The following is a 26,662-nucleotide window of genomic DNA, read 5'->3' on the forward strand; positions in this document are numbered from 1 at the left end:
GGCCTAATTAGAAAAGGAACTGAGAATAAAACTGCCAATATCATGCTGCTCTTATACAAATCTATGGTGCAACCACAGTTGGAAGACTGCGTGCAGTTCTGGTCACCGCACCTGAAAAAGGACATTGTAGAACTGGAAAAAGGGCAACTAAAATGATCAAGGGGCTGGAGCAACTCTCCTAGGAGGAAAGGGATTGTTTAGCTTAGAAAAAAGAGGTGCCCAAACATTTGCAAAGTGCAGAGAATGTGGATAGGGAGACATTTTTCTCCCTCTGACATAATAGTGCAATGCAACAGGGTCACCCCATGAAGCTGATTACTCGGAGATTCAGGCCAGATAACAGGAGGGGCTTCTTCACACAGCGCAGAGTTCAACTATGGCATTTGCTACCACAAGGCATAGTGATGGCAACCAATTTGGATGGCTTTAAAAGGGGGCTGGACAAATTCCTGGAGGAGACGAAGGCTGATGGCTTTGTGCTACCTCCAGTATCAGGGGCAGTGTGCCTATTTTCCTCCTCCATAAAATGGAGGAACGAACTAGAGGATCGTCTATCCTTGACTTGATCCTAACCAACAGAGATGACTTAGTGGGTAAAGTAGCAGTTACAGGAACTCTGGAGGAAAGCGACCATGTTGTACTTGAGTTCTCGGTTCTAAGGGAAGCAAAAGCTGAGTGTAGCCAAAGCCATACCCTGGATTTTAGGAAAGCCGATTTTAATAAACTTAGAACAATAATAAGTAAGGTCCTGTGGAAAGTGACTCTAATGAGAAAAGGAGTCCAAGATGGGTAGGAGTTAAAAAAAAAAGAGGAAATTCTCAAGGCTCAATTACAAACAATTCCAACAAGAAAAAAAGGCAGAAGACAACAGAAGAAGCCAATGCGGCTTCACAACAAGCTTAGAGATGACCTGAAAACAAAAAAGGACACATATAGGAAGTGGAAAGAAGGCCAAGTAACAAAGGAAGAGTACAGGCAGGAAGCACAGAATTGCAGGGATGGCGTCAGGAAGGCTAAAGCTGAGAATGAGCTGAGGTTACTGAGGGATGCTAAAAGCAACAAAAAAGCTATCTTCAGATATGTGCATAGTAAAAGACAGAGGAAAGAAGTGGCGGTTCAAGTATTCAATGAGGATGGCAAAATGTTAACATGAGAAAGAAAAGGCAGATGTCCTCAGTTCCTACTTTGGCTCAGTCTTCTCCTAAAAGAGGTTCTATGACCCCCCTGGCAAAGGCAAAGTACAGGCTGAAGGGGCAGGATTGCAGCTTGAGATCCATAGGCATATGGTCAAGGAACACCTAATTACTTGGAATGAGTTCAAATCTCCAGGGCCAGATGAACTGCATCCTAGAGTAAGAAAGGAATTGGCAGCAGAACTCTCAGAACCGCTGTCTATTCTCTCTGAGAAATCACGGAGGACGGGGGAAGTGCCAGATGACTGGAGGAGGGCTAACGTTGTCCCTATCTTCAAAAAGGGTAAAAAGGAGGAACCTGGGAACTATCGACCAGTCAGTCTGACATCAATCCCTGGGAAAATTCTGGAGCAGATGATAAAGCAATGCATCTGTAAGCACCCTGAAAACAGTGCAGTGATTACTGGCAGGATTTGTCGAGAACAAATCCTGCCAGACAAATCTGATCTCATTTTATGATCAGGTCACCTCCCTTGTGGACTGTGGGAATGCTGTGGACATCATATACCTCAACTTCAGCAAGGCTTTCGACAAAGTGCCCCATGATCTCCTGATGAGCAAACTAGCTCAAAGTGGGCTAGATGGAACAACGATCCGGTGGATCCACAGTTGGCTACAGAATCGGACAAAGAGTGCTTATCAATGGGACCTTCTCAAACTGGGGAGAGGTAACGAGTGGGGTACCGCAGGGCTTGGTCCTGGGCCCAGTGCTCTTCAACCCTTTTATTAATGACTTGGAGGAGGAGGTGCAGGGAATGCTGATTAGATTTGCAGATGACACAAAATTGGGCGGGATAGCTAATACCCTGGAAGACAGAAAATAAATTCGAAGTGATCTTGATAGGCTGAAGTGCTGGACAGAAAACAACAGAAATAAATTTAATAGGGATAAATGCCAAGTTCTGCACTGTTGTGTTAGTTATTACAACAGTTAGTTGGCCTGACTAGGCCTTGTAAGTAGTTTGGTTCAGGCAAGGTGCCTGATGGGATTGATTTGAGTGTGTGTGTGTGTGTGTGTGTGTGTGTGTGACCAAGAGAAGGTAATTTTAACTTTCTCATAAGCAAGAAATTCCTATACACCAAAGTAACTCATCCCTAAAGATATGAAGGCCGCTGTGCTGATAAGACTGTGCTGAGTACTAGCTGGTTTCTGAGCATGTGTAGTGTGTTTTTCTTTGTTCTCCAACTTTCAGTCTGTATAAATGCATCCTGTTTTCTTGGGGGGGGGGACACAGTTTTGTCTGTCTCTCCCACGGCCCTGATGTGCTTTAATAAATTTCTGACTGTTCAACCTAACCTGCCTTAGATATTCCTTAACAGCACCTCGGAAAAAGAAACCAAAGGCACAGTTGGGGGATACGTGGCTCAACAACACTACAAGCGAGAAGGATCTTGGAATTGCTGTAGATCATATGCTGCATATGAGCCAACAATGGGATGTGGCTGCAAAAAAGGCCAATGCTCTTTTGGGCTGCATTCATAGAAGCATAGTTTCCAAATCCTGGGCAGTGCTAGTTCCCCTCTACTCAGTACTGGTTAGGCCTCATCTGGAGTACTGTGTCCAGTTCTGGGCACCACACTTGAAGAAGGATGCAGACAAGCTGGAGAGGGTTCAGAGGAGGGCAACAAAGATGATCAGGGGACTGGAAACAAAGCCCTATGAAGAGAGACTGACAGAACTGGGCATGTTTAGCCTTGAGAAGAGAAGACTGAGGGGAGATAGGATAGCGCTCTACAAGTCCTTGAAAGGTTGTCACAGAGAGGAAGGCCAGGATCTCTTCTCGATCATCCCAGAGTGCAGGACACGGAATCGTGGGCTCAAGTTACAGGAAGCCAGATTCCGGCAGAACATCAAGAAAAAAATCCTGACTGTTAGAGCAATACGACAATGGACCCCATTCCCTATGGAGGTAGTGGGCTCTCCCACGCTGGAGGCATTCAAGATGAAGCTAGACAGCCACCTGTCAGGGATGCTCTGACTTGGATTCCTGCACTGAGAAGGGGGTTGGACTCGATGGTCTTATATGCCCCTTCCAACCCTACTGTTCTATGGTTCTATGTGCACCAGTTGCTTGGGAATGTGGGTGGGAGGTTGCTGTTGAACTCGTGCTCTGCTTGTGGGTTTTCTGAACAGCTGGCTGGCCACTGTGTGAACAGAATGCAGGATGAGTTTGACCCTTGGCCTGATCCAGCAGGGCTCTTCTGATGTTCTTATTTGAAGGACAGGCAGTGTATCTGCAAGATAATCCTGTCCTAGTCTGAATTAAGGAGAAAAAACCCTAAGAGAGAAAAGAGGGCCATTGAATTTGCCCATCCAGAGGTAGCAGCACCTGGACGACCAACTGGAGAAGCACACAACAGCTCACCTGGCTACAGTCTTCCCCACTTTGGTGGGAGGAATTCTATTTCTGCTTCAGTTGTAGCAATCGTCCCTAAATTCACATTCGTACCTATAGATGAGCACATGCACTTTTGATGCAAGTCAGCTTCCTGGTTGGTCCTGTGTCTTTAGGAAGTGTATTCCTTAACTTGATTTTGCATTTTGCAAGGAAGAACTTCCTTGAGTCTGCCCCGAAGCTCTTGCCCTTGTCAGTTTTAGTGCTTTGCCCCCTCCCCCAGGTTCAAGTCTCACAGGAAGAGGAAGATCCCCCTTGGTCATCTGATGTGGCTGCATTTGGTCATGCTGTGTTTTTAGCATTGGATTCTTTCAAAAACTGCAGCCTACCGTTTTAAATAATAATGTTATGACATTATCACAACAAGGAAGAGGGCCTTCTCAGTGGTGGCCCCTGACTGCAGAACACTCTCCCCAGTGAGGTCTGCCTGGCACCAACATTGTCATCTTTTTGGCACCTTGTCAAGACTTTTCTCTACCCCCGGGCATTTGATGGCATAAGAACATCAGAAAAGCTGTGCTGGATCAGACCAAGGGTTGGACTCGATGGTCTTGTAGGCCCCTTCCCGCCCTACTATTCTATGATCAGCCCATCCGGCATTCTGTTCACACAGTGGCCAACCAGCTGTCGACCAAAAACCCACAAGCAGGGCATGAGCGCAACAGCACCCTCATCTCTGTAAATAAAGCAAGATAAGAACAGCAGGCGTTCTCTATCACCGGCTCAGGATTTAGGAAAGGAAAGGAGCCATTGCCATGCATTAACTTTCTCTCTTTCTACCCTCCTGTTCTATTTAAAATATCATGACACTGGTTTCATTTCTATGCCATCCGATAGACAAAGCTCTCTGGGCAGGTCACAGACATTATGGCCCACAAATGCAAGATAATAAAAACATAATATAAAATCTTTAACATACAACTTTTTAACACACACACACACAGCTAAAAACAGTTACAGTAAGATACAAGGACCTGATAAAATGATAGACATTAACCCCCCCCCCCATCATATGCTGCAAAGGGCAACTAAAGAACAGGGCAACTGAAATGATCAAGGGGCTGGAGCAATTCTCCTATGAGGGAAGGTTACAGCAGCTGGGATAGTTTAGCGTGGAAAAACGGAGGGTGAGGGGAGACATGAGAGAGGTCTACAAAATCATGCATGGTGCAGAGAATGTGGATAGGGAGACTTTTTCCTCCCTCTCACATAATACTAGAACCTGAGGTCCTCCCATGAAGCCGATTGGTGGGAGATTTAGGACAGCTAAAAGGAAGGGCTTCTTCACACAGCACATAAACTATGGAATTCGCTACCACAGGAAGTAGTGATGGCTGATGAAACCCATCACGTTTCATGCCCAAGTGGGAGCGTTTGGCTATGCTGGCTTAGCAGGCGATATCTTCTCTTCTGCACAGGAAGACCCATTTTGGAGTGTCTGGGCTCCCGGTGTCCTGAAATGCCTCCGCTCTTTCTTGGCCTGGCTGAACCGCAGTGATAACAGTCTCTGAGGGGACATTTCGAGAGGCCCTGATCTGGCTGCTCCATGTTCTTGCCCTTTTTGGGTTTATCTCTCATCCACCTTTGTTGCTTCTCCCCAGACAGTGCAAAGTGCCTCCTCCTCCCCCCGGATGGGCTTCTTGAGCTCATTTTAGATGCCCACCAACTTCCCCTTCAGTTTGCATCAAGGCATCAACAAGTCGTGCAGAAAGAAAAGGACCCTCATTTAGCAGCAGGAGGCAGATAAGCAGTGAAGGAAGGGTGGGAAAAACTGGGCATTCTCTTTGAACACTTGGGGCTATATTTAGACCCGGGGCTATGTGTAGACAGCAGAATTCTCTTTCTCTCTCTCTCAGTCTCCAGAAACCCAAGATTCAAAAGCCATCTGCTCTGTGTCTAAAGAGACTTCCCTGACCTGGTGCCCTCCAGATGTTTCAAACTTCAGCTCCCATCAGCTCCAGCCAGCATGGCCAATGGTCAGGAATGCTGGGAACTGTAGTCCAAAACATGTGGAGTGTACCAGGTGAGGGACGGCTCCTGTAGGAAATGAGTTCCTGCCCCAGACTCTAAAAACTCTGGACCTTACAGCCCTGCAAGAATGACATGTGTTGAAATCAGGTCTTGCCCTCCACTTGCCTGATATGGGAGAGAGGGCTGCCGGCGGGCATTTAATGCCTGTGCCCTGAATTGATTTCCCAGTGCCCCCGACCTCTTCCCCAGAGCCTTGAGTGTCTGCTAGCACCAGCAGAAAGGCTTTGCTCTCGGCTTCGCGGCCACGGAGGGGGCGATTTTCAAGGGGGATTAGAGCATAGCAACTTGAGAAGAGCCATGCTGGATCAGACCAAGGGTGCAAATGCGCTGAAGAACTGATCGTGTTTCGAGATTACCTGAATGAGAAAGTAATTGGCTGGTTGTGCCTCCTGTGAAATTTAAAGGAATCCCCGTCATTATTTCTAGACATGCGTACATATATCTGAATTAACCTATGCAGTATTGTGTCCTAAGTTCCTAATCTTTTAAGTGCCTGGCCACGCCCCAGGTGGCAAGCAGGAAAAGTGCTCTGCACATGCCTGGAGGCAGCTTTTGTCTTTTATTATGAGGTTCAAGGTAAGGAAGAATAAGCAAAAGCGATACGCCTTGGGGCAACAGCAGCAGAAGTCTGGATGTCCCGTTTTGACTGATGGGGGCTGTCCGAGCTGGCAGTGCTGACTGAGGAATGAGGTTCCTGGGCTGACCTTGGAGACCTCAACAACAATGTTGACCTGGCATGAGGCAGCTGTGAAGAAGGCCTCATGCGAAAGCAAGGCCTTGAACTGAGGTTTGATGTGCAGAAATCAGCCTGAATATATATTTTTTCCTGGCTTGGAGCAAACATTGCAAACAGCAATGCAGGCTTCCTTAACCTGGGGCCACCCAGACATCTGGGCGGCCCCAGGTGAGGAAAGGTTGTGTTAATGTATTACCGTTCAAAGGGCCCTTTGGAAAGGTGACAACTTTTTCTTTTTCTTTTGGTAACGGTGCTCTGAGCAATGATTGCGAATGGATCTGCTTTTATGTCATGTTCTTTCCGACTCCCTTTCTTTCATTACTGTTTTCCCCTTTTCATTTTTGTTTTGTTTTAGTTATTGCATAATAACCACCACCGCCACCACCGCCCCACCGCCACCCTGCCCGGCAGTCATGTTTAGTGCCTTACCACATTTCACTGGTCGATTCCTACAGAGCAAGCCCTCTGTTTTTGTGTGCAGGACCAGGCCTGGTCTGAGCAGTTGGCAACCGAGCTAGGATCCAAAACAATCCAGGATGACCTAAGGCCAGTGGCTTTCACAACTGCAGTGATGGACACGCCTGGAGACAAGCAGGGATAGGCAACACCCATGTTTCCTGTCCCGCCGTAACCTCCCTCTCTGACCGGCTGCCTTGTCCTTGAGTCACCTTGCAGCAGGTACATGAATATGTACTAGTGGTACATGGAACACTCTGTCCAATCTTGCCATGATCCCAAGAACTGCAGAGAAGAACACAGAAGTTCCTGGTTCTTCCAAAGCCTCACTCCCCTCCTCTTCCGAACCCGTGTGATCTCTCAGGATCGGCATTAGGAAATACTTGAGAAGATTGGCAGCAGCTTCTGACCCATTTAATCCACGTTTATTATTAGCAGTGCGGATGCAGAAATAAGATATATGGCAGCAACAGCAAACGTGACACAGAAATATCAGTCCGAGAACAATAAAGTAATTCATAAAAATCGCAAACCCGTTAAACGGTTGAAGTCAAGACGTTGCCCGTGTAAGTTGGGACTGTGAAGTACTAAGAGGGTGGTGATATCTTTTGTTTGTACTTATAACTCTCGTATATGATTGTGACGGTGGCTCAGTTTTGTTCACGCAGGGCACAATCCTGTTTAGACAGAAAAAAGTCCTACATCCGATACATGTAAGAAGAAGACATGGGGAAAAAAGCGTCCTATCCTAGTTTAGAGAGAAAAAAAGTCCTACAACTCCCAGCCTGCCCCAGCCAGCAAGGATGGCTGAGGCATGCTGGGAGTTGTAGGATGTTTCTCTCTCTGAACATGCATGGGATTCCTCCCAAACTGGCTTTTACCTGCCCCTTTTGCTGTGCATTTTTAGCTATGTTTTATAAATTATTTCATTGTTCTGGTACTTATATTTGTGTGTGAAATTTGCAGTCCTTTCCTGATCTCTTATTTCTCTTTGGCTTCACTTGGTCCAGAAATGATATCTCTGGCTTGACTATACATATGGTGCCATCTGTGTGAGTCTGCTGCACACAAGCAAAAAAGGAAGAGGTCCCTGCCCCAAGATGCTTGCAATTTACACTTCGAAGACTGTGAACAGAAGGGGGACCCATCAAAGAGAGAAAGGAGTGAAGGTTAAAAACAAAGTTCTAAAATTGTTTTATTGTTTATTCAGAGTAGCTGCAGCAGGGGTGCACAACTCAAGTCACTCAGAGGGTCTCTTTAAAATTTGAAGTTAATTTTTAAATACTCTGCAGTATCAACCTTTAGGTATCCAATCAACTATCCAATTTTAATTTGAGTATCAAGTTAAAAGTCAAGCTTGTAGTCCTCATGGCGAGAACTCTAACCCCTTATGGAGATATTCTAGCTGTGTTCTAATATTCAGGGGTTAAAGTTGCCATTTTCCCTCTGCCCTAGAGCAGGGTGGGGAAAGTGTGCCACATCCCCCAGATGTTGATGGAGTCCAGCCCCTATCAGCCCCAGTCAGGAATGCTGGGCATTGTAGTCCAAAACATCCGGAGGGCACCAGACTGGTATACTGCACCACTTCCTGAAAAATGTGGTCAACTATGCATTTGGGGGCCCTCCTGCTTGTTCTGCCAAATGGGGCCCAGGTCCTGCCCCACTATCCTGTCCTGCTTGCGCTCCTGTTTAGGATTGCACTGTCAAAGAGCCCTTTGCTGACTGAGGAAACCAAATGCAAAACCAGTCCATAGCTCCTTCAGCCTCTTCCAAAAAAATGGGGCCCAGAGCATTTTGCTGACTTTGGGGGGTGTGCGCGCGGACACACACACACACGCAGCTGGTGCCAACTTGCCATTTTCTTCATGTCGGGATAAAAAAGATTGGAACGGGTGACATTTGGGGTTTCTGGCTGAAATCCTGGAAACGCTTACTGTTTTCCTAACACTGCTCTTTCGACATTCCTTGCCTGGCGCCTCTCCGCTGGGCCTTGCTTTGGAAAAAGGCTGTGAGTCCGCTTTTTCCCGAATTGTGCGGGGTGGAATGAACTTTCTGTGGAATCCCTGGTGTGGCATTTCTCCAGAGTGCAGGGGAAATGTTCGGGGAGGGAAAGAAGAACCTGGTCCTCTGCCTTGGAGTCACTTTGCTGGCATGCCTGCTTTGCAGTATTGAAATCACGGCCAAGGTGCACGAGGCTGGCTCCCCCACCCTTTCTCCTGCCAGCTTCCCCACTGGGCCTCCCCCCGGCCTCTCCTCTCGTGCAAGCTGTCAGGTGAGTACAAGAGTGGGATTGTCCTTTGTGAGAGGAGAGGCTGTCCTGGGGCAGGAACACCGAGAACCTTAGCAGGCTGCAAGCTGCCAAAGGCGAAAAAGAAAAGTTGACAGATAGGCCTGAGAACGGGAACAGGACAGGCTTCCCCATGTCCTTAGTTCCCCTCCCTGTCCAGCTCTTACGCTTACCTGACTCCACCAGCAGCAGCGAGAGGCAGATCAACCTCTGGCGAGGTGGTGGTGGTGCGTCGGCTTTCGGGGTCACACAGACATGCATGCGCGACAGAGCAAACTGGCATCCGTCCCCTGCTCAAAGGTTTAACGTTTGACTGCCCCTGAGGAGGGAGCTGAACCTCAGCAGCTAACACTGCAAGCGACTCAGGCTGATGCAAATTGTACAGAGCAGCTGCCAGGAGCATCACTTTGGGTGGTGATTTACCAGGGGCAGGGGGCAGAAAATGGAACTAGGAAAAAGAAAACCCTCCACGGCAGGTCTGCGGAGAGGCCATTGCCGAATGTTGCATATATGTTCACCGAAGACAAAGGTTTGCAGCACCTTCTTGTGCCTCGTGCTCTCCAGATGGGTTGGACTACAACACCCACCATCCCCAGCCAAGCCATTGGTCCATCTTCCCCTGCATTGTCCCCTTTGAGTTGGCAGCAGCTCTCTGTGATGCCAGGAGAGAGAGAGATGGAGGGGCTGGTTCTCTCAGCCTGCTTGCCTGAAATGTTTTTAACTGGAGATGGCTACAGTCCCTTTAGCTCGGGGGCCAGATTCTGTTCCGTAGAAGCTCTCAAGGGCCGCATTCTGCTGGTGGGAGGGGACAGGGCCAAGGATGCGAAAAACAGCAGCCCTTTGTAGCTTCAAGCTGTCACTGCCAGTCACAGAGCCTTAGCAAATGCATTTCAATTTTTTAGAAAAGGGGAAACAATGCACAAAAGGCGAGAAATCACCAGATGTGGCCATCTGGGGAACCCGGCTTTGGTTCTGCACCCCTGCTTTGCTCACGTCAAGTCAAGCTCCCCCTAAAAGTGCACAGAGCTGCAGACTTTTGCTCACCCACACAGGCTGTTTTGACTGTGCCCTGCTCCTTCTGAACCGCAGATCGGAGCAGGCCCTTCTGCCAACAAACCCGGCATTCTGCGACCGCTGTGTGGTTGCAATCCCATGGGTTGTTTTGATTTCCCAAACACGTTTCTGAGATGAGGCCTCTGTGCTTTCCACATGGGCCCAATCCAGCTGGTACAGCTCCCTCGCATCACCGCCACCTCGAAATGCCAGGAGCTCTTCCTGTTTTGCAGCTGCATTCACCTCTGGCTGCAAAACAGTAGGCTGCTCCAGGAGTTTGGAGGAGGAGGCTGGGAGCCAGGACTCCTGGGTTCCTTTCCCCAGCTCTGGTGATCGTTCATGGCACAGCCACGTGCCGGTTTCTTCACCTCCGTTTTTCCTCCGCCTTCCAGGAAGTCAGCCTCATTAAAAGTGAGATTCTTGCTTGTTGTTTTCAGATGCTGCTGACACTGAAGTTGCTCACAGGGAAGGTGGGGTGCATAATTTGCAACACACACATACACACACACCCTACCTATATGCGAGATGTCTTGAAGCCTTACCTGGGCCCTGTCTACATGGCACCACTTTCGCCCTCCACTCTGTCACAACTGCTCAGCGGTTCAGCTTTGAATTCACTTCTGCTGGGATGCACTTGAGATTCTATCTATCTGTCTATCTGTCTATCTGTCTATCTGTCTATCTATCTATCTACAATATTAATATACCACTCCTCATCAGAAGATTTAGGAGCGGTGAACAACATAAGAATAAAACAACGGTTAAAAGAGTTTAAAAAGTTAAAACATTTTTAAAAAGACAAATCCCAGCGAAGTGGAATTCAACAGCCCACCCCTGGTCATGCAAGGAAGGCCTCTTGAAAGAACGTCTTCAGGAGGCTCCAGAAAGAACACAATGTTGGCGCCTGCCCGACCTCTAAAGGCAGGGAATTCCACAGGAAGGGGGCCACCACACTGAAGTCTCTTCTCCTGGTGGACTCCAGCCGGGCCATAGGTCCATGTGGAACCACCAGGAACATGCCCTCTGGTGACCTCAGTGACCAGGCAGGTTGGTAGGGAAGGAGGCGCTCTCTCAGGTATCCTGGTCCCAAGTTGTTTAGGGCGTTGTACCCTAGTACTAATACCTGAAACCTGGCCTGGTAGCGAATAGGCAGCCAGTGCAGTTCCCTCAGCAAAGGAGTTACACGCTGAAAAGGGGCAGCTCCTGCCCACAGCCGAGCTGCTGCATTCTGCACTAGTTCCGGCTTCCTGACCAGCCTTAAGGGCAGCCCCGCATAGAGCACATTGCAGTCATCCAGTCTTGAGGTTACTGATGCCTGTACCACCGTGGTCAAGCTATCCCTGTCCAGGAGAGGCCGCAGCTGGCGAACCAGCCAAAGCTGGTAAAAGGCACTCTGAGCTGCTGCGACCACTTGGGCCTCCAGCGACAATGATGGATCTAGGAGTACCCCCAGACTATGGATCTGATCGTTCAGAGGGAGTGCAACCCCATCCAGAACAGGCAATGAGCCTATCTCCCGCACCCGGGAACCACTCACCCACAGGGCTGCTGTCTTGCCAGGATTCAGCTTCAGTGTATTAGCCCTCATCCAGCCCATTACTGAGTCTAGGCTCTGGTCCAGGACTTGCACAGCCTCTCCTGATTCAGATGTCGCAGGGAGACAGAGCTGTTTGTCATCAGCATACTGATGGGACTTGGCTCCAAATCCCCTAATGACCGCTCCCAGCGGCTTCATATAGATGTTAAACAACACTGGGGACAAGATGGTGCCCTGCGGCACCCCATAGCTCAATGCCAAGGGGCCGAGGAATGGTCACCCAATGTTACTCTCTGAAATCGTCCCCGTAGGTAGGACCGGTACCACTGTAGCACAGTGCCTCCAATACCCATGCCACAGAGTCGATCCGGGAGGATATCATGGTCAATGGTATCAAAAGCCGATGAGAGATCGAGCAGAATTAACAGGGTTGCACTGCCCCTGTTCCTCTCTTTACTGCGCCCTTCCCTAGCAGACTTCACCTTGCCCTTTTTTTGCCGTTATACTTTAATGCGCAGCTGTGCAGTCTGTGAGTGTGGGGGTGCAACACTTCAATGGCTGTTTTGTATTTTAGGGGTTCTGTTGTGTCCGTCCGTCCCTCGTCAGGGAAAAAGTGGATGTTCTGTGCTCCTTCATTTCCACACCAACTGTTTGGCAGTTCCCCAACCTGAGACTCTCGTGATGGTTTGCATTCACAAGCGTGAGTGGTACATGCCTACCCATCGCTCCGAAATGGTGGCCGGAGTGAAGTTGGCCCTCCCCTAAGACTCCCCCGGCCCTTGGGCGCTGAGTGCAACAGCAATCACTGCGAAGATGTGAAGCTGCAGAAATGTGCGGAAATTTGATTAAATAAATGAAAATGCCTCTCCGTGCCTCTGTAACTGCACAGCTGTGAAGGGATGGGGGGAGTAAAGGGGCGTCACAGAGTGACGCAAGCACTACGCACGCCTACGAAACGCCCACTGCAAAATGCGAAGTCGGTTTGGTGAAGGGACAGACGGCTCGCAACTGCAGGAAACCTGCAGCAAACCAAAAACATTGCAGCAAGACACCTCCTTGGAAATCCGCATTTTCTGGGAGAAAACCATGGATGGCTGCAAAGTGGCAACTAGGTGGTCTGTCCCGAAGGACCTTGACTTGCTGCCACCCCAGAGTGAAAGGATCATGTAGATGGGGCTCGGGAATCCAACATCAAAACAGATATTGGTGCCGAGGGCAGCAGATGCACTTGCTTTCAACTTCCATGGTCTTCAAGAGGCAACCTCAGGCTGTCCACTGCTGGAAGCACAACGCTGGGTTAGCAAAATGGACAGACCTTGGCCTAATGCAGAAGGGCTCTTCTAATGTCCTTATAATGCAGGGCTGCAATGCAGAACTCCTTTCAGCCCATGGGTTGAAGTCTTCCTTGGATTTTAGCTTCGAGCTCGGACTGCCAGCAAGCAGCAACTCAGACCGCCAGCAACATGGCCTACAGAGAGACATTCCACCCCTGTAGCATTGGGGTGGTGGTGGGGAGCGCACAAAAGGCTGAAACCCACCAAATGACTGGTGGTTGGAGGAAAGCGGGTGGGGCCAGGCAACGGGGGCCTGAAGTACTGTATTATTCAAGGAATAAATAAATCTCAAGGAATAACTTGCCTTCCAGATTTGTTGTGAGGATAAAATGGAGAGGACTACGGCTATATTATTACTATTACTATTATTATTATTATTGCATTTATATCCCACCTTTTTTTTCCTCTTGCAAGGAACCCAAGGAGGAAAAAAAGAAAATATGAAGGAACACTGCAAACCAGCAATCTCACTTGTTTGTTGTGTGTACTATACAATATGTAGTTTGTGGGTACAACTTTCTTGTATTTATATTTTTCTAAGACGAATTTAAAGGCGACAAAAACATAATAAGACATCAGATCGGCTCATCCAGATGGCTGGCTGTCATTTTATGGTGGTTTCTCCCCCAGCTGGTTCCCTTCCAGGGGGGTTTGGACTACAACTCCCAGCATTCCTGACCTTGGCCATGCTGGCTGGGGCATGCTGGGAGTTGTAGTCCCAGGTTGGGAAAGCCGTGTCTAGGATTGCTCTGTTAATAATACCTCTGGCATAATGTTCCCTTTATTTTCTTGCATTTCGGGCCTAGAGACTTTTTATTTTTAAAAAAGTTTACCATTGATGGGAGGGGTCTCAAAAATCTCTGAGAGCACCATGCCCTCTCTGACAACCCTTTGTGGTTAGAGCCCCGAGTCTGGAGTTCCCTTTTAGAATAGCACCTCTGTACAAAACTGGGATGTGGGAGGTCTCCGAAGTGACCCCAGCCCCGTTTTTAGAATCTGAACCGAATTGTCTGTGGGAAGCTTGTGGCAAAAGAGTACATCTGCTGTGGTACTGGGTGTAAAATGCAGTGAAGCCTCATTATTATTTTTTTGAAAGTTTTTAAAAAGCAAGTCACTAGTCCTCAAGGCTGTGGAGATGGAAGAGAAAGTGTGGGAGCAGAAGTCAACTTCCTGCATAGCTCTGCATCTTCGCCAGGCCTGAATTATGGGGATGAAGTCAGGAAATGCCCTGGAGTTAGAAGGACAGCAAAAATTAGCTTTCCTAGCTCAGCCCAGGTTGTCTTGACTAGGGATGGACGAAAGTCCCTTACCTTATCCCGCAGCTTGCTTCGCGGTGGGGGGGGAGGCGCTGCGTCCCTCCCCCTGAAATTCTGGGCAGGGTGGGAGGCGCCCCATCCCTCCCCGCCGAAATTCTGGCCGGGGGGGAGGTGCCCCGTCCCTCTGGCCGAAATTCTGGCTGGGGGGGAGGCGCCCCGTCCCTCCGGCCGCGAATCTCATCTCCTGCCGGGACGCAAATGGCGGCGGCCGTAGCCACCGCCGTTTGCGTCCCTGCAGTCAGCCATGATAGGCTACGTAAATCCTTACGTAGCCTATCATGGCTGACTTTGGGGGGGGGGGGGGAAGCGCGTACGCAAATGGTGGCGCCCATGGGCGTCGCCATTTGCGTTCCTTTTGGGCACATTTTGGGCACTATTTGGGCACGTGTAGTCTACGTAAACATTTACGTAGACTACGGCGAAAATAAGGGCAACACTATTTGCATTGCCCTTATTTTCGCCATAGTCTATGTAAATGTTTACGTAGACTACACGTGCCCAAATAAGGAACGCAAATGGCGGTGCCCATGGGCGCCGCCATTTGCATACGCGCTTCCCCCCCCCAAAGTCAGCCGTGATAGGCTACGTAAGGATTTACGTAGCCTATCACGTTTGTTGTTGTTTTTTTATTGGGAAATGCCGCCACCGCACCGCTGCCGGGAGCCGCCAGCGCCAGGGACATTCGACAAAGGTAAGTCCCATTCCGGGGGGGGGGAGGTGGACCGTTTCTCCACCAATTTCGGAGATTCGTGGAGAAATTCTCCGACATCCCTAGTCTTGACTAGAGGAGGGCAGTCTCTCCTTATGGGGCAGGATTTTGGGGTGTGATAGGACTGAGGCTAGGCAGATCCTTGATTCTCTGTGAAATTTAAAGATCTTTTCTGGTGCTTCATTATTTTATTTATTTACTACATTTCTAATCCATCCAATAACTAATGTTCCCTGGGCGGATTACAGATGTCTGCCGTTTCTAACATCCCTCCTCCTTTCTAGGCCAGGGGTGGGGGAAGATGTGAAATCCAACTCCTATCCACCCCAGCCACCATGGCCAATGGTCAAGGATGATGGGAACTGTGGTCCCACCATGTCTCTCGGAGCTCAAGGGCCAACAGGGCCTGGCACTCTGCTTATTTTATAATCCATATATTGTAATACCTTTAATTTATTTTTAACATCACAACTAACCTGTGGGGCAGATTAGAGAGAGAAAGGGAGTGTGTGTGTGTGTTGGCTAAGCAGGGATTTGAACCAGGTCTTCCTCTAGTCCATCCTGGGGCTCAGGTATCTTGCATCTGCCCTGTGCACGCAAACATGCCACCATGGAAAATGCAAAAGCCAATTCCCCAACTTTTTGGTTCGTTAATGCAGAAATACATACCCACATTATGAACTGTGTCGTGGTTACAGCTGCGTCTTCCAACCTGGTGCCAAGGAATGATGGGAGTTGTAGTCCATCACACCTGGAGGGCTCCAGGTTGTGGGAAGGTTAGTGTTAAAGAGTGCTGGAATAGAATCTGGGAGATGCAATTGCTGCTATTTAATAGATTTCTCACCCTACTCAAACCTCACCAAACAGATGCCCCAGACTTTAAAATGCAAAAGAAATAAACCCTAAAAACAATCAGCAATATTCAAAATGCAAAAGAAATAAACTCTAAAAACAATCAGCAACATTCAAAATGCAAAAAAAAAAACACCCTAAAAAAAATCAGCACTATTCCACGCATAAAATCGCTAAAACCAGCAGGCGCAGCAGCACAAAAACAGACAACAAACAGTGCACTAAAAAATGAACCAAATGCAGAATGGAAGAAATAAGTCGTTTAAAATTCTCCCTAACAGCCCACAAAAAGGGGGCTCTGCATACTCCCTGGGGAAGGGGATTCTACACAGGGTCACCACAGAAAAGGCCCTGTCTCTGGAACTTGCCAGTTACACAGTGGATCAGAGAGCAGGCCAGGATTGATACAAAGTGAGGTTTCATGGTCATGTAGGGGACCCTTATGTCCTCCCGCCCCCAAGCTTGGTTACCTCTCTGCTGTGCCACAGTGATGGCTTGCACCCCTTTTTCATTGCTCCTGGCCTCGTTTATTTGCCAATTTTAATCTTGAACTCGCCTGGCAGCCGACCTCCGGCAAAGCTTATCTCGCTTATTTCTCCCCCTTTAAATCGACCCAGAAGCAGCTCTTGAAAGCTGCTCATGTTTCCTTTGTGCAACTTGGGCTCCCTGTAAAGATTATTTGAAATGAACCGCTTATCAACATTGCTCAGAAAACTTCGACTTAAAGACAAGTGGATGGCATCGGATGGCTCGGATAAGGCAAGCCAGGCAGGAGGAAAATGGCAAGAATTTCATATGGGTAGCTGACTTGGATCCCTGTTCATTCTAACATCAGCCTCCTTCCCTCCTCTTCTCTGCCCCCAATAGCATTATATTAATGTTAATCATAATTCAGAATAAATTCGACAGGGACCTATAAGCCCCCAAAGAGGTAGGAAGGGAGCTGTTCACAGTGCTAAGCCCAGAAAAAGGAGCTGGCACAATTGTAATGATCTTAAATTCCAACCAAGCTCTCCAATTACCAGCTTCCCTTCAACAAAACAACCGAAGCCAGGAGTGCGGGCACCACAGGAACAGCAGGCAGCCTCTGCTGCAGCGCCTCATGACTATTATGAGGGTGGAGTGGGGCCTTTCATTCCTCGGCAGTTGTGCCAGCGCTTCTCCTGGACTGACGGGCTCCTGGCAACCAGCTGCGGCGCAGGAAGATGGTCGAAAGGAACGACTTGAATAGATCAAGGAGAGAAGCGCTGCTTGTAGGTCGGTATGTAGGAGGGGCAAAGCAGAGCATCCACAGAGCCCAAAGGGTGGAGAACGGCCTGGTTGAGCCAAAGTGATGCTTTGCAAGAGGTGAGCTGCCAGAGCCTGTTGCAAGAGCGCAGCTGCCCTGCCTTCCCATTTAGCAACTCAAAAGGGCCGCAACACAGTTAAGATTGTAACACACACACAGAGAACACCTTACTGAGGCAAAGGCCTGATTTGCAAAAGCTGAGTGGCAGTGTCCAACCAGAGTGCTTTGCAAGAGCTCAGCTGCAGTGCATGTTAACTTAGTGTTGCACAGCATCTGGCTATAACACAGTGAAGATGACAATTTCACACACAGACACAGTGCCTTATTGAGCAAACCCATGCTTTGCAAGAGCCGATCTGCTCAATCAAACCAGAATGCTTTGCTTGAACTCAGATGCACTGGATGTTAATTTAGCAACTCAAAAGTGCTGCAAACTGTCCAGCTGTGACATGGTGAAGATTGAAACTTCACATATACACAAAGTCCATCTACTGTTCTGGTTTAATTACAGTGAGGAAATAAGTATCCTCGGTTTGGCCTTACAGCAGTGTTGCAAAATAGAGATACTTGTACTGCGACCCTATACACCCTCACCTGAGAGCAGGTCCCATGTACATGGTAGCAACGTAGTGCTTTCAGGGTTCAACCCTTTTAGAAAGGTGTGAGCAAAATCGGAATATTCCCACGGAGTCCAGTTTCATCAGTATGTCATAAAAGGACACCAACTGTGTCTTTTGTTTTGAGGCGCTGTTGTCTGTGTTTCAGCCTCATCCTAGATGCCCCAGGTTTTCCTGCTCGGGGCCAGGAAAAGGTTGAAATGGGAGGGGTGCTGAGGTCTGAGACTACAATTACGTGGTGTAGGGGATGGTATTCTGAGCTGTGTGGAAAGCCACCTGTGGAGGAGGACACACTTCCGGCTATGGCAGAGCCATAATTAAACCCGGCACCTCCTCTTTTAGAGGCATCCATTTTATCTTGTCGGGATTCACACTGGATGCCTTAGAGGTAGTTGAACAGCGCTAAAGCACATTGAAGAACACCACCCCTTTCTCTGCCACTCAAGAGAAATGTGTTGCTTTTTTTGGCTCCACTTCCAAGGGGTGGGCTGACTCACGAGAAAAGCCAAAGAACATCACATGCACACAAATACACACAAAAGAAGATAAGCACAAAAGGACAAAATGGGAGGCTGCGCCCAGGTATACTATAATCTGGCCTCATCAGAACAACAGCAGGCCAAGAGGGCAACTTTTGCTCGCCCTCCAGTCAGGGGTAGACACCTTCTGCAAATGGAGGCTTGACCAGAACTAAATTGCCCTCCAGGAGTGTCTGGGGTGCTTGGCTACTGGTGCTGAGTACTGGTGCATGGATGGGGCCTAGGTGACACCCTCAATCAGAAAACTGGCCTTCTGCAGGCCAGCCCCCCGATGGAGCTCCCATAAAACCTCGGCTTGTTTGGGCCAGCTAGCTGTATTTACATAGCTCTCTTCCTACTCAAACACTCGCTTGTTTCCCCGCTTGCCCTCTGCATTTCTCGCTTGGGAAAACCCCGTCAGTTCCCCTCTGGCCTTCCGAGCAGCTGGGGCTGAGATGGGCCCCAGGCTGAGCCTTGGTAGCTGTAAGTGTGGGTGCAAAGGCCGGTGAGCATCCGGAGCAGACCCCAAGAGGAGCATCTCAGGGTGCAAAGGTTTTATTTGTGGAAAGCCCAACATGTTTCGGCTGTGCTGTGGCCTTTGGAAAGGAGCTATAGGGCACAGGCCAAGCACACGACTGGCGTGAGCGCGTGCCCGAGCGCAGAAGTCACCGAGGTGCCTCCGCCTGCCGCAGAGGTCAGTTGGCAGAAGGAAGCAGGCAGTGCCAAGCCATGAGGGCGGCAACTCAGCCGGAATTGTGGTCTGACATGGTACAAGGCGGCGTCTTTCCTCCAGATGTTTGCGTCCTTGTCCCTGAATTGCGCTGGCTCTCAGGGTCTTTTACGCAGGGGGTGCGGGTTGGAGCAGGCCGCAAAAAAGAAGGCAGACAGGCACGGGTGCGCCTGGAGACCTCTGCGACAGAGTCGGCTGCGGAACAAGCCCTGGCAAATCCCATGGTGCGCTGGGCTTGCGCCTTGCTAAGCGCTCTGCAGAGAACGGCGAACGCGCGATGGGGCTGGCGGGGAGAGGTGTGCGAGAATTTCCTCTGCTGCAGCTCGGGGCCTTCGTTGGTCTAATTTCTGCTGCAGCTCGGGGCCTTCGTTGGTCTAATTTGCATCCTGCCTTCCGCGGATCCCTTGGGGGAAATGCAAATGCCTCCTGCATCACATCAGCACTCCCTCTCTGGCTTCCCAGCTGAGCTTTGGCATCTTAAGGGCTAGCAGCAGGTTGGGGCAGTGAAAGCAGAGGGGCTTTTTTCCTTTTAGAACAAGAACCTGCTTTGCTCTGTGACCAGTACTCTATGGTGTGCTGCAGGCTTGGCCGAGATCTACAAGGAAGTGTGGGAAGTCTGAACCCCTGGGCAGGCAGGCAGAGGCACAGCTGCAGGCAAGTCACAAGCTCCGGAAGACCCATTTGGTTTTCTTAGAAACGGGAGGTGTTGTGGCCAAGGCTTGTCACAGGGCTGGCACGAGATCAGAGGGCAAAGTGAAATCCTCCCCACTGCTCCTATGCGCACGGTGTGGCAAGATTAGAACACAGGTTTCACAAGCTTCCTGTTGCGGGTGGGGAACAAGTCCAGACTTCTGCTCCCTTGAAAGGCTAAGCACAAGGCCCTGGAAGCAGAAGGGTGAGCGGCACCCTAGCCAATGAACAGCTGCTCTCTGGCGTGGCATGCGTGTTTTTCCTTCTGACTTCTCCACCCCGAAACTAACCGCAGCAAAAAACACTAATTGTGGGTGCGCAGTCAGGCAAGAAGCTGGAACATGGCCTTTAAAAAGAGAAGGAAGGGGTGACACAACGCTTGTGTTGCAATTTTTAACCTGTTCCAAATACCTGACGCTGGTTTGCAGAAAGTGAAATAGAGGTTAAGCCGTGGCTCTAGCAGCATTACGAAGGTTAAGCATGGCAAGGCGTATTGCAATCCAGCACAAGTCTACTCAAAAGTGAATTCCCTCTTTTCAAGGGGGCTTACTACCAGTTAATTGCGTACAGCAGGGTTTGCCAGTCTGGTACCCTTCAGTTGTGCTGGACTACAATTCCCATAATATGCAGCCATCTTGCAGGCACCAGTTGGCAAATGCTGGTGTATAGGATTTTAGTCTTAGCTTTGAAACCACAGTCCTCTTTCAAGGGACAAGTACCCCTAAAAAACACTCGTGCGCAGCCAGGACACCCACTGAAAAGCCCCATGAGAGAAAGCACAACCTGGTAGCCAAGGTCCAAATCCCAGGCAAACCTCTTGAGCATGGCAGAAAGTGCACACATTAGAAATGCTCCAAAGAAGGGACCGATTGCAGGAATCTCCAGAAGAGGCAAAGTAGGATCTCAGGTATCTTAGGTAACTTATTAGGTTGAGGGTCACCTAGAGACTTGTCATGGAATGCAAAAGTAATTCACGCTCTTTGCCTGACCAGAAGACACCAGCTGCAAGCTGAGAATACGTCTCCCGCCCCTCAAAATGCAAAATAAGCCCTTAAGAAAACAGACACAAGAACGTACACCATGCTTCGCTTCCAGAACGTAAAATAGGTTTTATTGCAACGTTTAAATCAGATACAAGAATATATTTCTTTAATTATCTTTGTCTTTGATTATCTACCAGCTTTAGAGTGCAAAAAAAAAAAGAGAAAAAAAGTTGCACGTTAGGTTTTAAAAAAAGACAAATAAGACCTTCAATGCATCCAGTTCTTCCAAAGAAAGATAAACGCTTGCAACTGCCTTTTGTAAATCAGTCCTTTCATTTTATTTTTTGCATAAGCTGGCAGAGGCGAAGAACTCTTCTCTCTTCCTCTCCGGGGTTAAAAGGGCCCTTCGCAAGAGGACAACGCCGCCGGCTCCCCTCCAATCGCTGGGGAAATCTGAGGCGTTCAGCGAGGCCGCTCTGAGGCCACTCTCGCCCCCTCCGTCAGGCTGCGCAAGTTCACACGCTGCCGCAGGCGTCCATCCAGCCCCCGGCCCAGACTGGGCCTGCCACAGCCAGCCAGGAAGCTGCCAGGCGCCTCCTCCCTCCTCTTGCTTCTGAGCAGTCAGATGACTTGGCCTCCGCCCGCCAGCCCCTGCACCCTGGCACCGCAGGCCTTCGCTGCTTCAGCTCCTGTCTCCACGACTCATCCACAACTCTCCTTCTGCCGGGCCGGGCCAGGCCCGGGCCAACTATTTTTTGTTTTTAGAAAAGACCGCTTCCCCCCTTTCGATTTTCTCCTTTGCTTGCTTCACACGTGGCAGAGCGTGGGCGGCCAGGTCAGCGCACCTGCAGGGAGACGTAGGGCACCCACTGGTTATTGCAGCGGCTTTCTTCGCAGTAGCTGGCCACCTCAGCAAGGCCTTGGCTTTTCCAGGAATCTGTGTGCGGGTTCTGCTTGGGAGGAGAAACCGAAGGGCCATTAGGGGAGGGAAAGGCGAAAAAGCGGCTGCCACGCGCTCATGAAGCACCCTTTAGCCAGCCAGCCTGGCACAGCTCGGCCACAGTGCCCCCGGTGGGTTGGGACCCCAGCCCCCCCACCAGCCCCAACCAGCGTGGCAAACAGCCAGGGATGGCGGGAGTTGCAGGGCAAAGCCACCGGCTGGGGAAAATGGGTGCGCAACTTGGCAGCTTGACGTTCGTTTATTTGCTCCCCCCCCCAAAAAAAAACTCAAAAGAAAAGAGAACGCGAGCCTGGCTTTTTTGCCCATGCAGACTCAACCCGGCTGCAGAACCAGCCTCCTGGAAATGACACCTCAGGAATTCCCCCTCCCGGCCCGGAACGGAGGGAGAACATTCCGATCTATTCGAGTCAGGGTTGCTGGCCAGGTCCACTGAGAACCCCTGCATGCCCGAAATGGGGCCAAAGGGCCAAAAACTGGAGGAATCCCCTCCTCCCCCGGGCAGAAAATAGCCAGGCGTCTGGCTGGGAAATGCCCCCACCATGCTGCTGCCCCCTTCTGGCGGGTCTCCAGCGCCCTCTCCCTTAGCAAAGAAGCGGAACTGCCAAGCTGCCGCATCGGCGCCAGGCCCTCGAGGGCAGCCTCGCCCAGCCCGGGATCGCCGGGCACGTCGGACAACAACTCCCAGCATCCCCGCCCGGCCGAGCCGGGCGCGGCAGCGCAGGCCGCCTGGAGGGAGGCGCCGGGCCGGCGCCCCGACGCCGCGCCGCCGACCCACCGTGACCAAGATGCAGTGCAGGTCCCGCGGCTCGCCCCCGGCCTCGGGGCCCTCGCCGAGCACGGCCGCCAGCCGCTCCATGCCGGAGACGCGCAAGATGTGGATGTCGCTGTCGCAGCAGAAGGCCTGGATGAGGGTGAAGTGGATCTGCAAGGCGACGTCGCCCTCGTCCGCCTCGTCGACGGCGAGCAGGCACAGCGCCACGCTGTCCGGGTCGCTGCGCGCAGGAGGGAGCCCGTCAGCCGGGGCGGGGAGAGGCGCGGCGGCCCCCCCGGGCCCCCCCGACCTGGCAAGCCGCCCCCGGCCCCGCTCCCCGGCCCCGCCAACGCGGACGGGCCTCCTCGGAAAGCCCGGCACGGCACCCGGGGCGCCGCCGAGCGCGCAAGGCGGCGGCGCGGGACGGGACACACTCACACGTTCATCAGCTTGGCGGACTCGTAGACGCCGACGGTCAAACAGCCCTGCCTCTGCGCAGCCGCCAGCAGCCGCTCGACAGCCTCCCCGACGGGCTTCATCCTGCAAGGAAGAGCGAGGCGCAGAGTCAGAAGGGGCGCAGGGGGCGCGCGGCCGTCGAGCTTGGACCGCGGATCGCCCCCCGGCGCCAGCTCGGCCGCCGCTGACGGCCCCGGCTGCGGCGAGGAGCCTCGTCGCGCTGCGAGGCCGGCCACACTCGCCCTGCCGAGCCCGCTCCGGCCCCGGGCGCCGCGCGCAGCCCTGACCAGCCGCGCGCTGCGCGGACGGGGCGGCCGCGCTCACCTCTTCTCCGCGCGGCCGCAAGTCACCAGCTCCTCCAAAGTCATGTTGCAACTGTAATCCGCGGGGGCGTGAGATGCGCGCGCGGGAAAAGGGGCGCAGCTCTCTTCGCCCCGCAAAAAGGGGGCTCCGCGGCGGCAGCCCCGTGCAGGCGACCCAAGGGCCAGACGGGGCGGCGGAGACAAGCGCGAGGCCGGCGGCGACTGGCGACAAGCGGCGCGCCACCGACTGCTCTCCTGGCCGGCTGACCGGCTGCTGGGGCTCCACGCCCGCTGACAGCTCCTTTTATGCCCTCCCGAGGGGGGCGCGGCTCCGGTCGGCCTTCCCTTGCTTCTATTGGCTGCCCGGCCGCAAAGGAAGTCTCAGCGAGCCCCGCGATTGGCTGCCTGCGCAGGAGCCGCCACGTGGGCGTGGGGAAGTGTTGCAACCGGGGAGGTGGGCGGGGCGGCGGGGTTTCTCGCCAAAGAGAAACAAAGCCGGGGAGGGAGGGAGGGAGGGAAGAGGCGGAGTGGAGTTTCGGTCGGGTGTTTTCTTGCTCCTCTTCCCAGCAGGAAAAGTTGCCGTGGTGCGTGATTTCCCCAGAAAACAGGGCTGGGCTTGTTGCACGATTTTTTTTTTTTTTTAAAAAACAGGGATTTGCAAAGGCCGCCTGACCTTCTCTTAATTAATTAATTAATTAATTAATTAATTTTATTTCATTTCTATACCGCCCAATAGCCGAAGCTCTCTGGGCGGTTCCTTAATCTTAATCGATTAAGGGGATTTTTTTTTTCTTCAAGTGCTGAGTGATTTTGTTGTTGTTGTTGAGTGCTTCTATTTTGGAAACCAGAAGGGTTGGGGGGAGAGACGTTAGAAGTGTGCGCGGAGAGCCCCGCCTTGGCTTCGACGGCTGATTTCTTTGGCAATGATATTGCAACGGCGGAACAAAACAGCTATGATTAGATGCAAAACGGGGGGAAAAAATGGGCAGGTTGGGAAACGCAGCTGCGTGGGGCGGGGGGGGTCATCCCCCCCCCACTCGGTCTGTGCAGCTTGGCGAACCGTGACCACAATCCACGCGAAAGCTTGCAAAAGTGTTCTTTTTTTTTGCAACCTTGCAAAAAAAGAAAACAGGAGTGTGCATTCCGCAAACGACGCCCCCCCCCCCCACGCAAAACGCATGCACAAAGAAAAACAACCAGCCCCCAGCAAAAGCCGCGCGTGCATTTTGCGGCGCCAGCCACCCCCCCCCATTTTGCGCCCCCCCCTCCTTCCGGGAACGCTCCTCCCTTAACTTGCGCAGCGAGAGGCGAAAAACGCCCAGCTTACTCGGAACGCCCCAGACTTCGACGCGGCCCTTCCGTCTGAAGGGACCGATTCCGACGCACCAGGCTCGGTGGGGGCGAGGGCGGCTTGCTCCCGAGTAAACAGGCACCCAAGACCCGCACTGCATCGGGCAGAGCAGTGCGCGCAGCACGGCCTTCGAGGCTGCAAGCCCGGGCGTAAGCCCCGCTGCACGCAAGGAGGGTTACTCGCGAGTAGAACACGAGCGGGCGTGCACTGCCGCAGAAACAAAAGCCAGCAGCTCGCGAGCGGCGGGTTTTGTCTTGTGTAGCGCGTGTTTGCGCAGGAGCCAACCCTTCTCCGTTCATGGCACCTACTCGCGCGTAAGAGCGCCGGGGCTGCAGGGTGGACGCCTTGCCGAATTGTCCCGGGTACCCACAATTTCGGAACTGTCACCGACTCATCAAATGAGGGCATATTTCGGGGGGGTGTCGGGGGTGTGATACAGTTGAAGGGGGGGTGGCTAATCCTCTTTTGGATCCCCGGCCAAAGTGGGCGAAACGTGATCCGGCGGTTGCACAACCGCTCCAGTGATTCAGACCCGAGTCTGCAAGCGCTGTTCGCATCGGGGCAAAGGCGGCTGCTTTGCCCCCGAGGACCTGGGCTGGAAATGAGAAGGACAGTAATAATAATTATAATAAATGCGTGGGTGCCGGGAGAAAGAAAAAAAGGGCCGGTTGCTGCCGCGTCAGACCCAGTATCCTGTTTCCAGCAGGGGACAGCCAGATTTCGCCAGGGCAGGACAGGAAGAGCAAAGCGGTTGCTGGTGAGGGGTGGTCGTGTTCTGGAGCCGGAGGCGTCTCTTGGCAGAGTTTGCCATCAGGACAAAAGGACTGCCTGGTTGGACCAGACTCAAGGCTGTTTTGGTCCAAGATGCCCCCACGAAGATCACAAGCTGGGGTGTTAAGGCAAGGTCCCCAACAGCCGGTTTCCAGGGCCTGACTGCTGTTGGACCTGGAGGTTTCGCTCAACGGTCGCAGCAAATTGGTATTGACAGGCCCCCAGCATAAAGTGACTGAAACTGGTGCCAAATGCCCCATCTTGCGGCATGGAGTTCCGCAGGTCCATGATGCATTGTGTGAAGAATTCCTGGTGCTCTGTCCGTCTGGCCACCACGCTGTTTCGCTGGGTGACCCCCCCCCCCCCCCGTGGTTCCAGTGTTACCAGAGAATCACCAGACTGGTTCTAACTTCTCATGTACACATCTGATAAGCCTTTGCAATGAAATGTCAAAATAAAACACAGGCGACGGACGATGTGGTGCCGCGGTTAGGGCGCCTAGGCGACCTCTCAGGGTTGTTGTGAGAGTAAAAGGTGGTGGGTGGGAGAGCCATGTTCACTTCCTTGGAGGAAATAAATACATACATTCTAGCAGTGCACAAAGGAAAGCATTTATTTATTTCTTGAGCTATATGGGGTTGGGGTTGTGATGAAAATATTCCCCCAGGTGGACTTGGGGATCTGCTGTGTGCATGCTGGAGCCAAGCAAGAAAATCTGTCGTGTGCCCAATGGGGACCAGTGTCTCGAAGGGACATACATAGCACCCATGGGTGCTTCAGTTCTGGGGAAGGGTCTTGTGTCTTGTCGTCAGCTAACTCCTGAAGAGTGAGCCTGCCCCCTGGTGGCTGAAGTTGCAGTCAGCACCCAGTGCAGTCTAGGGTGAGATCATGATATTCCTTATTCTCACCACTACTACCGCCGCCGCTCCGAAGTCAATAAGGACTAGTTTCTTGTGAAGGATTGACGCCTTTCTTCTGGCAAGGCTGCCATAATTCCAAGGAATACAGATAATCTCAAATGGCTGGACGGACTGGCGTAACAGATTCATTCTGAAGAGATTTATTCAGGATATTATGAAATATCTCATGCGCAGTGCGAACATCAGCATTCAAGGAGCGCTGTGCTGGATCAGGCCAAGGGTCCACCTTATTCTGCATCCAGTTCCAGCTGGATGCCACCCTGGGAAGCAGAGCAAGAATGCACTAGCACACTCTCGCTCATGTTCCCCAGTATACTGCCTCTGATAATGGAGGAAAGATATAGCCATCATGACTAGTAGCCATTGGTTGCCTCCTCCTCCATGAATTTGTCTGATCCCCCTTTTAAAGGTGTCCAGACCTGTG

The 26,662-nt window shown here is 51.5% G+C and overlaps 1 protein-coding gene across 2 annotated transcripts; it reads right to left on the reverse strand.

Moving 5' to 3' along the window:
- Positions 1 to 20,827: 20,827 nt before the first annotated feature.
- On the reverse strand, positions 20,828 to 23,475 carry LOC146333447 (growth arrest and DNA damage-inducible protein GADD45 beta-like). 2 transcript variants are annotated; one of them, XM_084826183.1, is made up of 4 exons: positions 23,219 to 23,475; positions 22,877 to 22,978; positions 22,463 to 22,679; positions 20,828 to 21,676 (listed from the first exon to the last, which is right to left on the reverse strand). In XM_084826183.1, exons 1-4 carry the CDS (start codon positions 23,260 to 23,262, stop codon positions 21,563 to 21,565), a joined length of 477 nt encoding a protein of 158 aa, XP_084682309.1. In that variant the 5' UTR covers positions 23,263 to 23,475; the 3' UTR covers positions 20,828 to 21,562. The 2 variants fall into 2 exon arrangements, with proteins under 2 accessions (XP_084682309.1, XP_084682307.1); XM_084826181.1 differs by lacking the exon at positions 20,828 to 21,676 and having other exon boundaries at positions 21,837 to 22,679.
- Between the last annotated feature and the right edge of the window lie 3,187 nt (positions 23,476 to 26,662).

Source organism: Heloderma suspectum, chromosome Z, assembly GCF_057233095.1.
Source record: "Heloderma suspectum isolate Gila_16-S chromosome Z, 16-S_ref, whole genome shotgun sequence".
Lineage (NCBI taxonomy): Eukaryota > Metazoa > Chordata > Lepidosauria > Squamata > Helodermatidae > Heloderma > Heloderma suspectum.